At 44.2% G+C, this 12,500-nt stretch overlaps 1 protein-coding gene across 1 annotated transcript; it reads left to right on the forward strand.

Moving 5' to 3' along the window:
• Nucleotides 1-5,065: 5,065 nt before the first annotated feature.
• LOC121880405 (dnaJ homolog subfamily C member 21-like) lies at nt 5,066-5,728 on the forward strand. Its single transcript, XM_042387595.1, has 2 exons — nt 5,066-5,593; nt 5,645-5,728. Exons 1-2 carry the CDS (start codon nt 5,066-5,068, stop codon nt 5,726-5,728), a joined length of 612 nt encoding a protein of 203 aa, XP_042243529.1.
• The last annotated feature ends 6,772 nt before the right edge of the window (nt 5,729-12,500 follow it).

Here is a 12,500-nt window from a genome sequence, read left to right on the forward strand (position 1 = left end):
AATCCTTCCATATTGTTATAAACCTATTAGTAAAATTTCTATAACTACATAATATTTAATTGTTGATGGAGAAGTGTAAATAATAATCTGGAAACGCAATTAAATTAATGATCTTAGTTGTTGAAGCTCGGTACTAATGTTTACTACTTTTCTTCGTTGTTTCTCACAGGTACCAGGATCTTTGTTCAACTATTAGTCTGTCTGTCTGTCTGTCTCTCGGTATTAAATTCATATTACATAGTGCTGTCTAAACAAAAATAGCTTTTCCATATAATTAACCTATTTTTAAGTAAGTTTTAGAACGTGTGTGTATGTGTGTGTGTGTGTGTGAGAAGAAGAAGAAGAAGAAGGTCTGTTAAGTAATGTGACCTTGACGCGTGAGTGTAACAAGACTGCGAGGGGAGATAGAGAGGGCGGGCAAGAAATTACCACAAAATAGCTAAAGTTTTCAATAGTTTATACATCAAAATACATAATATACACATACGTATTTATAATAAAAAATACACTCATACATACCTGTACACTTCTTGGCTACAGTATACATATCGTATTTACAAACACATAACGAAATAGAGAGAGAGAGGAGAGAGAGAGTTACCAGACAGCTGTATATCGCTATAGATATATCAACCTCCTCGTCGCCACACACATAAGAACATAAGAATGGAGGAAACTGCAGCGGGCCTATTGGCCCATACTGGGCAGTCCCGTTTACATCCAACCCCTATTGCTCATATAAGCATCCAACCTATGTTTGAAGCTATACAGCGTATTCGAGTTAATGATGATATTTGGTAACTTGTTCCATTCATCCACTACTCTGTTTCCAAACCAGTGTTTACCTATTTCCCGCCTAAATTTAAATTTGTCTAATTTAAAACCATTGTTACGAGTTCGCACCTGGTTGGATAGTTTGAGTACCTTTGTAATGTCCCCTTTGTTTAGCCCTGACTTCCACTTATACACCTCTATCAGGTCGTCCCTCGCTCTACGTCTCTCGAGGGAGTGCAAATTAAGATGCTTTAACCTGTCTCTATACTCAAGGTTCCTAATGCCCGGGATTAGTCTTTGTTATTCTCTCTAATTCTTCCAAGGATTCTATATCCATTCTGTAATACGGTGACCAGAACTGAACAGCGAATCCAGGTGTAGTCCCACAAGAGCAAGATACAGTTTTAGGATGACCTCGCTTAGTCTTGTAATTCAATACCCTTTGCAGGTATGAAACGCAAGTACTTTATTAGCCTTGTTACGGGCAAAAACACATTGTTTACTAGTCAAGGTTCCTGCTTATCATTACTCCTAAATCTCTCTCGCAGTCGGATTTCTCTATGGCATCGTTGTTCATCTGGTATCTGGTTTCCCTGTTTACATCTCCTATACTGAGTATTTTACATTTGTCCACGTTGAATTTCATCTGCCATTTTTCCGACCATTCGAAAAATTTGTTTAGATCTTCCTGTAGTTTTGCGGAGTCCTCGTCAGATTTAATAACATGTCCTATTTTAGTGTCATCAGCAAATTTACTTATGTTGCTGTCTATGCCGATATCTATGTTGTTTATGTATATAATAAATAATAATGGTCCAAGTACTGAGCCTTGGGGAACTCCACTTGTGACGTTGCTCCAATGGGACTTAGTGCCGTTAATGCTCACTCGCTGTTTCCTGTCCTGTAACCACGCCCTAATCCATTTAAGGATGTCACCTTTGATGCCATGTGCTTCTACCTTTCTAATTATTCTTTCGTGGGGACTCTGTCGAAGGCTTTGCTAAAGTCGAGATATACCACATCATAATTGTGCCCCTCGTCCACCGATTCGAAAACTGATGAAAAGAATGTTAATAGATTAGTTAGGCAAGAGCGTCCGCTTGTGAAGCCATGCTGGGAATCATTGATCAATCTGTGCTTCTCCAGGTGATTTCGAATAGAGTTTGATATGATTGCTTCCAGTAATTTGCCTACTATTGATGTTAAACTGATTGGGCGGTAGTTAGAGGATAGTGATCTATCCCCCTTCTTGAAAATCGGTATTACATTCGCTATCCTCCAGGATTCTGGTACTACACCTGTTTTTAAGGACATGTTAAACAACTTTGCTAAGGGCATACTAAGCTCTTCCTTACATTCCTTTAATACTCTGGCAAATATCTCATCGGGACCAGGTGACTTATTAGGCTTTAGTTTGTCTATTTGCTTACTAACATCGTTACTAGTCACAACTATCTCACTTAATTTGTTTTCTTCACTATCTCTGAATAGAGTCGGTGCCTCGGGTATCATGTTTAAATTTTCGGTGGTGAAAACCGTTGAAAAATATTTATTCAAATTATTGCTCATTTCTCTGTCGTTATCAGTGAGCTCGCCGGTGTCTGACCGTATTGGTCCAATCGTTTCTCGTGTTTTAGTTTGATACATTTGGTACTGCCGACTCATCCTGACCTCAGTGAGTCAGTTAAATCCCGTTGATGACGCGGCCCGGCATGTCACACTTCCTGAGTTATAATATTTGGTTGTACTGCTCGGGGGCGCCAGGGGTGGCGTCAGAGGGGGGGCGTCAGGGGGAGTGGCGTCAGAGGGGGGGCGTGGCGTCAGAGGGGGGGGCGTTGCAAAGAGACGCCCGCCAGTCAGTCCTTGAACTATGTGACGTCATCTTGTCTGGCAGAGGCTGTGTTAGTTTTTATAGTCTTTAAATTACTATACTGTTGACACGGTGACGGGTTGACAGGTGCCACATCCCGTAAAGGAAGAGACAGGTAGAGAGAGACGGGTAGGTATGCCTCTTTCTCCCCCTCCCGTTTCACTTGCTTACCTGTCTATTATTATTATTATTATTGCTTTTGATTAGTAATAAAGACGTCGCCTACCGGTGTGTGTGAACTGAACCAGGAGTAATTTATTGTACAAGTTGTTTCTCACCTAAGCAGTTGGTTTAAACTATTCAGGTGAACACAAGAGCCTCACAACACTCGGTCCAGGAGCCTCTATGACTATACAATACTTCAAGCTCTCCTCACAACACACCTAAGAGCTCTCCTCACTACACACTTGAGAGCTCTCCTCACAACACACCTAAGAGCTCTCCTCACTACACACTTGAGAGCTCTCCTCACTACACACTTGAGAGCTCTCCTCACTACACACTTGAGAGCTCTCCTCACTACACACTTGAGAGCTCTCCTCACTACACACTTGAGAGCTCTCCTCACTACACACTTAAGAGCTATCCTCACAACACACCTAAGAGCTCTCCTCACTACACACCTGAGAGCTCTCCTCACTACACACTTGAGAGCTCTCCTCACTACACACTTGAGAGCTCTCCTCACTACACACACTTCAAGCTCTCCTCACTACACACACTTCAAGCTATCCTCACTACACACTTCAAGCTATCCTCACTACAAACTTCAAACTATCCTCACTACACACTTCAAGCTATCCTCACTACACACACTTCAAGCTCTCCTCACTACACACTTCAAGCTATCCTCACTACACACACCTCTGCTATCCTCACTACACACACTTCAAGCTATCCTCACTACACACTTCAAGCTATCCTCACTACACACACTTCAAGCTATCCTCACTACACACTTCAAGCTATCCTCACTACACACATCAAACTATCCTCACTACACACATCAAACTATCCTCACTACACACATCAAACTATCCTCACTACACACATCAAACTATCCTCACTACACACATCAAACTATCCTCACTACACACATCAAACTATCCTCACTACACACATCAAACTATCCTCACTACACACATCAAACTATCCTCACTACATACTTCAAACTATCCTCACTACACACATCAAACTATCCTCACTACACATATCAAACTATCCTCACTACACACATCAAACTATCCTCACTACATACATCAAACACACATCAAACTATCCTCACTACACACATCACACTATCCTCACTACACACATCACACTATCCTCACTACACACATCAAACTATCCTCACTACACACATCAAACTATCCTCACTACACATATCAAACTATCCTCACTACACACATCAAACTATCCTCACTACATACATCAAACTATCCTCACTACATACATCACACTATCCTCACTACATACATCAAACTATCCTCACTACACACATCAAACTATCCTCACTACAAACTTAAAACTATCCTCACTACACACATCAAACTATCCTCACTACACACATCAAACTATCCTCACTACATACTTCAAACTATCCTCACTACACACATCAAACTATCCTCACTACACATATCAAACTATCCTCACTACATACACATCCTCACTAACACATCATCCTCACTCACTACTCCCTCACACACACCTTCAAGCTCTCCTCACTACATCACACACACATCAAACTATCCTCACCACACACATAAACCATCCTCACTACAACATCAAACTATCCTCACTACACACATCAAACTATCCTCACTACACATCAAACTATCCTCACTACATACATCAAACTATCCTCACTACACACATCAAACTATCCTCACTACACACATCAAACTATCCTCACTACATACTAAACTATCCTCACTACTCAAACTATCCTCACTACATACTTCAAACTATCCTCACTACACACATCAAACTATCCTCACTACACACATCAAACTATCCTCACTACACACATCAAACTATCCTCACTACATACATCAAACTATCCTCACTACATACATCACTCTATCCTCACTACATACATCACACTATCCTCACTACACACATCAAACTATCCTCACTACACACATCACACTATCCTCACTACACACATCACACTATCCTCACTACACACATCAAACTATCCTCACTACACACATCACACTATCCTCACATCTTGGACCCCATCACCAGGCGACGCTACAGTGTCTTCACTATCTGAATGTCCTTCACTATCTGAATGTCCTTTACTATACTGTATTTGGAAATTCCAACCTGTGTATCTTGGGAAGGCTTTTTGCAAGTTGACCGTCAATTTCACGCTTACTTGATAACTCATTTGAATTGACACTTGATAAATAATCTAAAATGACTTCCCCGTGGAAAACACTGGGAGTTACTTTTAACGCTTCCGAAACAGAGATCCGACAGGCGTACCTTAGTCTGGCTCGACGATGCCATCCAGACAAGAACCCCAACGACCCTAAAGCCACAAAAACTTTTCAAGAGTTACAAGATGCCTATGAAGTGCTGCGCAATGGTCACTTCTTGGACAGGGGCTCCAGTGACACAACCCCCGAGACCCAGGAGACGACACCCAAACGAATGCCCACATTCGTATGCAGACCTCAAGTGACAGTAAATCTGTCAATAAACCGTTCAAGTATGTCATACTCCGGCCCCCCAGACTCCAACGCCAAGTTTTACAGCGTTTTCCAGAAGCTCTTCCGAGAGATCTCTTTCTGGGAGATGAAATGCAAACAAAACACCAGCAAGCTGCCACCACCAAGCTTTGGACGAAGCTCCACCCCATTAAAAGATGTCAAAACCTTTTATAAATACTGGGCCGAATTTTCCACCAAAATGTACGTGCGGCCAAAGGGCAAGCACAATTGGGTGCTCATCTCCACTAAACCTCCCTCAGAAACCAGCCTATAATCTGTTCAGCAACATCGGGAACAGTTCAACATCGAAGTTCGCTCTTTGGTGAACTTCCTACTAAAGCAAGATGAACGGCTGAACCAAAAATGAATACAATGAACCACAACACCCACACCCTACAGGACAGTAACTACCTTTGGCTGCAGCCCAGCCAAAACACACACACCCTACACACACACACACACACACACACACACACACACACACACACGCACACACACACACGCACACACACACACCAACCAAGAAAGTAAAAACAAAAACAATACAAAAAGAATAAAAGAGAACAGACGAAGAATTATGAACAATTGGTCGTAATAAAGTGAAAAGTTATCGTTCAGGAAGTGAGGCGACGTGCAGGAGTGTTTTTTTTTTACCTTCAACGTGTGGTAGTCAAGATTGCTCATATTTTTCCCCTAATATTTTTCTTTCTGGCTCTTCCCAAGTCCAAATGGAATCCCCGATTAAATTCTCAGGAGTCGTTCACCACTACAATGATGACCAGACTTACAAAAAAAAGTAAATAAAATAAAATGTTGGTTAGGTTAAGTTGGGGTTGTTATTTAGGTTAGGTTAGGTTAGTGTAAGTCAGATTAGGTTAGGTTAGATTAGATTAAGTTAAATTAGATTAGAATAATTTAGTTATACATTCCCCCATAAACTAGGCCTATGAAGGTATAAATATAGTCTCAGTGGAATTAAGACGCCATTTTTGTGTTCAAGGGTTAAAGGCCAGTTAGAGAGGTCATTACTGTGTACTTAGAGAGGTCATTACGTCAACAAGCTGGGGTAGTTAGAGGGGTCATCACATCACCAAGCTGGGGTAGTTAGAGAGGTCATCACGTCACTAAGCTGGGGTAGTTAGAGAGGTCATTACGTCAACAAGCTGGGGTTGTTAGAGAGGTCATTACGTCAACAAGCTGGGTAGTTAGAGAAGTCATCACGTCACCAAGCTGGGGTAGTTAGAGAAGTCATTACGTCACCAAGCTGGGGTTGTTAGAGAGGTCATTACGTCACCAAGCTGGGGTAGCTAGAGAAGTCATTACGTCACCAAGCTGGGGTAGTTAGAGAAGTCATTACGTCACCAAGCTGGGGTTGTTAGAGAAGTCATTACGTCACCAAGCTGGGTAGTTAGAGGGGTCATCACGTCACCAAGCTGAGGTAGAAAACTGTGCGGAGGATTGTGGGAATAATACCCGGATTGGTCTTGGATGGGTGGTGGAGGAAAGGAGGAGGGGGAGGGGACGTGTTGCTGTGTATGGGTAAGAGGGATGGATCAAGAGAGAGAGAGAGAGAGAGAGAGAGAGAGAGAGAGAGAGAGAGAGTCATACTCGGGCAATTAAAATTCCTTGCTGGTGGCGGGAAAATTAAAAATACGATTATTAGGGCTCCCAGTATGGGGAGGAAGGGGGGTGCGGGGAGATTCTTATTTCCCTAGACTTTGAGGGGGTCGTGAGGGACACATTTCCCCCGCCACATCGTGTTGTTGTCTGGAGTGAGGGAAGAAGGCAGGGATATTTCTGACGTCGAGGGATGGAATCCTTTATCTAAATGGCTGAACTTCGAAGACAATGCGAGGTCTAGTGATTTGTTTTTCTTTTTTGGTACAAGATGGCGGTAAGTTTGGGATTTTGCTTATATAAGATACGGATACTGTTGGGATTTTTCTTATACAAGGTAGGAATAGGGTGGATATTTTACCTTATACACGATAGGGTCCGAGTAAGAATTTTGTATGCAAGTTCAGAATAAATTAGGGAAAAATTGGGGATTTTTCTTAGACATGAGATTACGTAGGTAAGGATTTCTGCTGTACAAGATTGCGATAGAGTAGGATTTTTTTTTAATGGGCGGAAGAAATATATTTTGGGGGAGTTAACAGCAATAATTAGGGATTTTTTTACATATGAGAGGATTTGTCTGAATTCAGGAAAAGTAGAGATTTTAATAAGGATAAGGAAGGCCGATAGAGAGAGAGAGAGAGAGAGAGAGAGAGAGCTTGGTGAGTGATGAACCTTGGTGAACAGTCTTCAACTTAGGGTGGCAGAGTCTTGGTGATAAACTCTGCAAATATTTCACAACCAGGAGGTCCTCTGGTGATTAATGGAGGGACGGAGGAGGGAAACAGTGAATAAGGGAGGGAGGGAGGGAGCGAATTAGTGAGTAAGGGAGGGGTAGAGGGCGAGATGGAGCGAATAAGGTAGAGTAGGAGGGAGGCAGGGAGGGAGGGAGGGAGGGAGGGAGCGAATTAGTGAGTGAGAGAGAAATAGGGGATGGCAAGGGGCGACGAAAGTAGGGTGGGAGGAAAGGCAGGAGAGGAAAGATGGTGGAAAGGAAGGACAGGTAGGTGAAACGTAGGAAGGAACAGAGGGGAAACGAAAAAAAGAAGAATGCAAGAGAAGGAGAGAAGTAGTGTAGGAAGGAAGAGAGGTAGAGAGCAATGGGAGGACTAACTGAACCTTAAGTGTAAATATAACGAATAAAATCCCAACCAAATTAAACTGAGACTGTACCGTAGACATGACCACTGGCTTGTATGTAACGCCCGGACGTCTTAACTGTTTCTAACGAACACAGACGTTGTAGTAAATAACAACCGCAACACAAGTACCAGAGGGAAAAAAATACAAACCCAACAAGACGGCAACACGCTTTTTTATTTACGTCATGTTGCCATAAATGTAAACTGAGTTAATTTATTTTTCTATGTCACTCTTGGGGAAAAACTAGTCAGATGGTGGTGGGCAGGGCAGGGCAGGGCAGGGCAGGGCAGGGCAGGGCAGGGCAGGGCTGTGGAACAAGAGGCCAGAGTCCCGAGTCCCCAGTATTAACAGTGCATGAGTCACATATTACTGAAGCCGAGATGTTAAGCAGCCCTGTTAACCCCTTAATAACTTGAGTGCTTTGATACTGTCCTCAAAGGATTCATTAATAGCACTCAAGGGGTTTTAAGTATCTACATTAAATACAAGAGATGGAAACACTACAACACGAACACTACAACTACACGACGTATGAGGCGGAAAACTTCATGGAGTATTAAAGTGTTAAACGGTCTCAGGTGATGTGTTGTGGTTGTCATCAGTTGGTCACGTCAAGAATGTCAGCGTTTAAATAGTGTTGGAGAGGGAAGTGTTTCAAAGGCAGTGCGGCGTGGGTACATAGCACTCATTCTTCAATTACGAACACTATGGAACGAGTGACTCAACCAGCCTGTAAAGTGTACACTCCACACTAAAGTAAAATGGCATCACTTACACACACACACATACACACACACACACACACACAAAACATACACACACACACACACACACATACAACACACACACACACATACACACACAGTTCTATCTTTCATAATATTTACTCATTGATGGCAATTACTAGCACTGATAAGAGCTTAAAGACCTTATTTGTTGAAGCGTCGCAGAAATAATATTAAAATATCCACAGTATCGTTCCGTGGTTCATTCCTGATATAATTATAAATATGTCTGCGGGTTTTTGTCGATATGGTGACGAAGGCGATGAAGATACGGCCTCCTTAAAGCTGCCAAAAGTACTTCCGGCTGTGACGAGAGAGAGACGTACAGTAGATTTCACAACAATGGTTTAATTCTTTTCGTTTATTTTAGTTGTTTATGGTTATTATTCATTACACAAGGATTTATTTAAGTAATTTAATATGTTGTGTTACCGCCACAGTTCCTCTCCACCATACACATTTCTGTCCACTAATTAGTCGTAATTAATATTCCCGGATGTGAGGACTAATACACGTCATCAGCGCCGCCGAGCATGTCAGTGTAAATAGTTGTGAGACTGTGACAGAGATCCCTAAGAAGATTCGTCATAATAAGCGACCTAATCCCGTCTTTCCGTCCAAATCTCTGTCTTTCCGTCTTTAAATTCCGTCTTTCCGTCATCTAATAAGCCCCAAGACTCCATTAACCTGTATAAATATTTTTAATTAGAGACGTCAAGTAGAATCTTCCTCACTCGAAAATTAAATACCGGGTCATAAAAATATTTGGTTAAGTCCCTCCCTTCACCTGGTTAACGAGCGAATCCATAGAAAACGGGAAGTCGTCATTGAGATCAGCTGATGATTTGTGACGTCATCGAGATCAGCTGATGTTAGGTGGAGGGAGAAAGAGGGGGGGGGGTGATAGCTGGTCGGGATGAGGGAAGGAGGAGGGGGGTAGGGATATGGAAGAGGGAAAGGGAGGGTGGGAGAGGAGGGAGGAGAGGAGAGAGGGAGAGACAGAGAGGAGAGGAGGACCCAGGGGGAGGGGGTGGGGGTGGGGAACTCTGAGGGGATATGAATGGCGGAGGTAATGGCGGGGTCAGTTAAAGGATGATAAGTTCACTAATTGGTACTTCAAATTAGACGTTCGATTGGTGATTAGTTTTGGCGCTATCAGGGGTGGTGGTGGTGGTGGTGGTGGTGGTGGTGGTGGTGGTGGTGGTAGTGAGGCTAGTAGTAGTAGTAGTAGTAGTAGTAGTAGTAGTAGTAGTAGTAGTAGTAGTAGTAGTAGTAGGTACAGCCCAGTTCACACCTGTAATTATAGGTGTCGAGGGATATATTCGAAGGTGTTGTTCCCAAGACAATCATGCGAGGGACGAGTGGGTGGAGAGGGGTGAGAGGGACGAGTGGGTGGAGAAAGGAACGAGTGGACGGGGAGAAGGTCGAGTGGGGGAAAGAAGGTGCCGAGTGGGGGTGAGAGGGTCGAGTGGGGTAGAGGAGGCTGATTGGGGGAGAAAATGTCAAGTGGGAGAGAGGAGGTCGAGTGGGGGAGAGAGGGCGAGTGGGGTAGAGAAGGTCGAGTGGGGGAAAGAGGGTGTGGGGGAGAGAAGGTCGAGTGGGGGAGAGGGTGGCGAGTGGGGGAGAGAAGGTCAGAGGGGGAGAGAGGGGGCGAGTGGGGAAACGTCGAGTGGGAGAAAGGAGGTTGAGTGGGGGAGGGGGAGGTTGAGTGGGGAGGACAAGGGTAAGAAAGTAGAGAGAAAGGAAGAACAGGTGGAGGGTAGAGAATGTTGGGAGGATGATAATGAGGTGAAAGGGGAGGGGAGGGAGAGTTAGAATGATTGGACAGGTGAAAGAACAGACCAAAGAAGTATTCTCTTCTCTTGTCCTACCCCAGCCCACCCTCAGTCCACCCCAGCCCATCCCCAGTCCACCCCAGCCCACCCCTCAGTCTACCCCAGCCCATCCCCAGTTCACCCCAGCCCACCACCAGTCCACCCCAGCCCACCCCCAGTCACCCTCAGTCCACCCCAGCCCATCCCCAGTCCACCCCAGCCCACCCCCAGTCCACCCCAGCCCATCCCCAGTCCACCCCAGTCCACCGCAGCCCACCCCCAGTCCACCCCAGCCCACCCCCCAATCCACCCCAGCCCACCCCTAGTCCACCCCAGCCCATCCCCAGTCCACCCCAGTCCACCCTCAGTCCACCCCAGCCCACCCTCAGTTCACCCCAGCCCATCCCCAGCCCACCCCAGTCCACCCCAGTCCACCCCAGCCCACCCCTAGTCCACCCCCAGCCCACCCCCAGCCCAGCCAGGTAGTACCACGTCAGGAGGTGGACAATGCCACCTACGCCTCATCTTATTACATGCAAATGGACCACAATCACGTGAAAACCTCCCACTATCCACCACACGTTATTGGAACCTCATCTCTCCCACCCCAGCAACACGATGGAGTCTCAAGGTCTCCTACGATAGTTTATTTTACCGCTAAACTATGTGGAACAGAGGATACTATCTCGTTATGGTAGAGTCTCGGGAGAATTTCAGCGCCCCTTGATGATGGTGGTGGTAGTGGTGGTCATTGTGTTGAAACTCACCACCACAGTCAGCCCCCTCAAGAGCATTCCCGTATCTCTCTCTTAACAGTTGTATCTATGAGAGTCCAAGCGCAGAACTTCCTTGACCACTATTCTCAAAGACTTTTACCCGTCACTGGAGATGTAAGAACTCATCTATCCGGCTCAAAGATTCTTAGGTTATTTTCTCCCCTGACTGGTGATGTGGGAAGGGATATATCCGGCTCCCCTTCGGCTGCAACACATGTTATTGGACCTTAATCACCCACACCCCGGACCGTGACTTTTGATGTGACAAAGACGACACCTGGAGCTGCCCCAACACACCTGTATTATTGCCACACACTCACATACCTGCATTACTGTAACACACACACACACACACACACACACACACACACACACCAGCTGGACCAAGTAACTGTGTGTTGTGTTAAGAGATATAACCTAACCTAACCAAACCCAACTTAACCTAACCTAACCAAACCCAACTTAACCTAACCTAACCCAACCTCTCCTCAGCTAACCTCGAGAGCTGAGAGAATTGTATCATATCATTTATAAAACAACTTTCACAGTAAATTAACACTAAAACTATACTTCCTTCTGACGTAAGACAAAACTTGTCGTAAGAAAAAAACAACAATTATTTCCCACCACAAGACTTCAACATCTGGTAATAGATAGATAGATAGATAGATAGATAGATAGATAGATAGATAGATAGATAGATAGATAGATAGATAGACAGAGATAGATGGATAGATAGATGGACCTTTGACCTTAGAATAAATGAAGTCATCACACTATCCTTGTTACGTCTGTCAAAAAAAAAATAAAATAAAATAAAAAAATTAAATTCAATCAACATTCGAGGAGAAATATTAATCGATATTTTCCCTTTAGATTAAAATGTTTGCTGAGCCATAAATTAAGGAGTTGAACGATATCTTGTGGAGGAAGCTCGGCTGATCCGTCACTCTCTGCCTGGGATTATCAAATCAGCCTCCCGAGCGTTTTTCTTACGGTAGTGG

This window comes from Homarus americanus, unplaced genomic scaffold (genome assembly GCF_018991925.1).
Source record: "Homarus americanus isolate GMGI-L3 unplaced genomic scaffold, GMGI_Hamer_2.0 scaffold50165, whole genome shotgun sequence".
NCBI lineage: Eukaryota > Metazoa > Arthropoda > Malacostraca > Decapoda > Nephropidae > Homarus > Homarus americanus.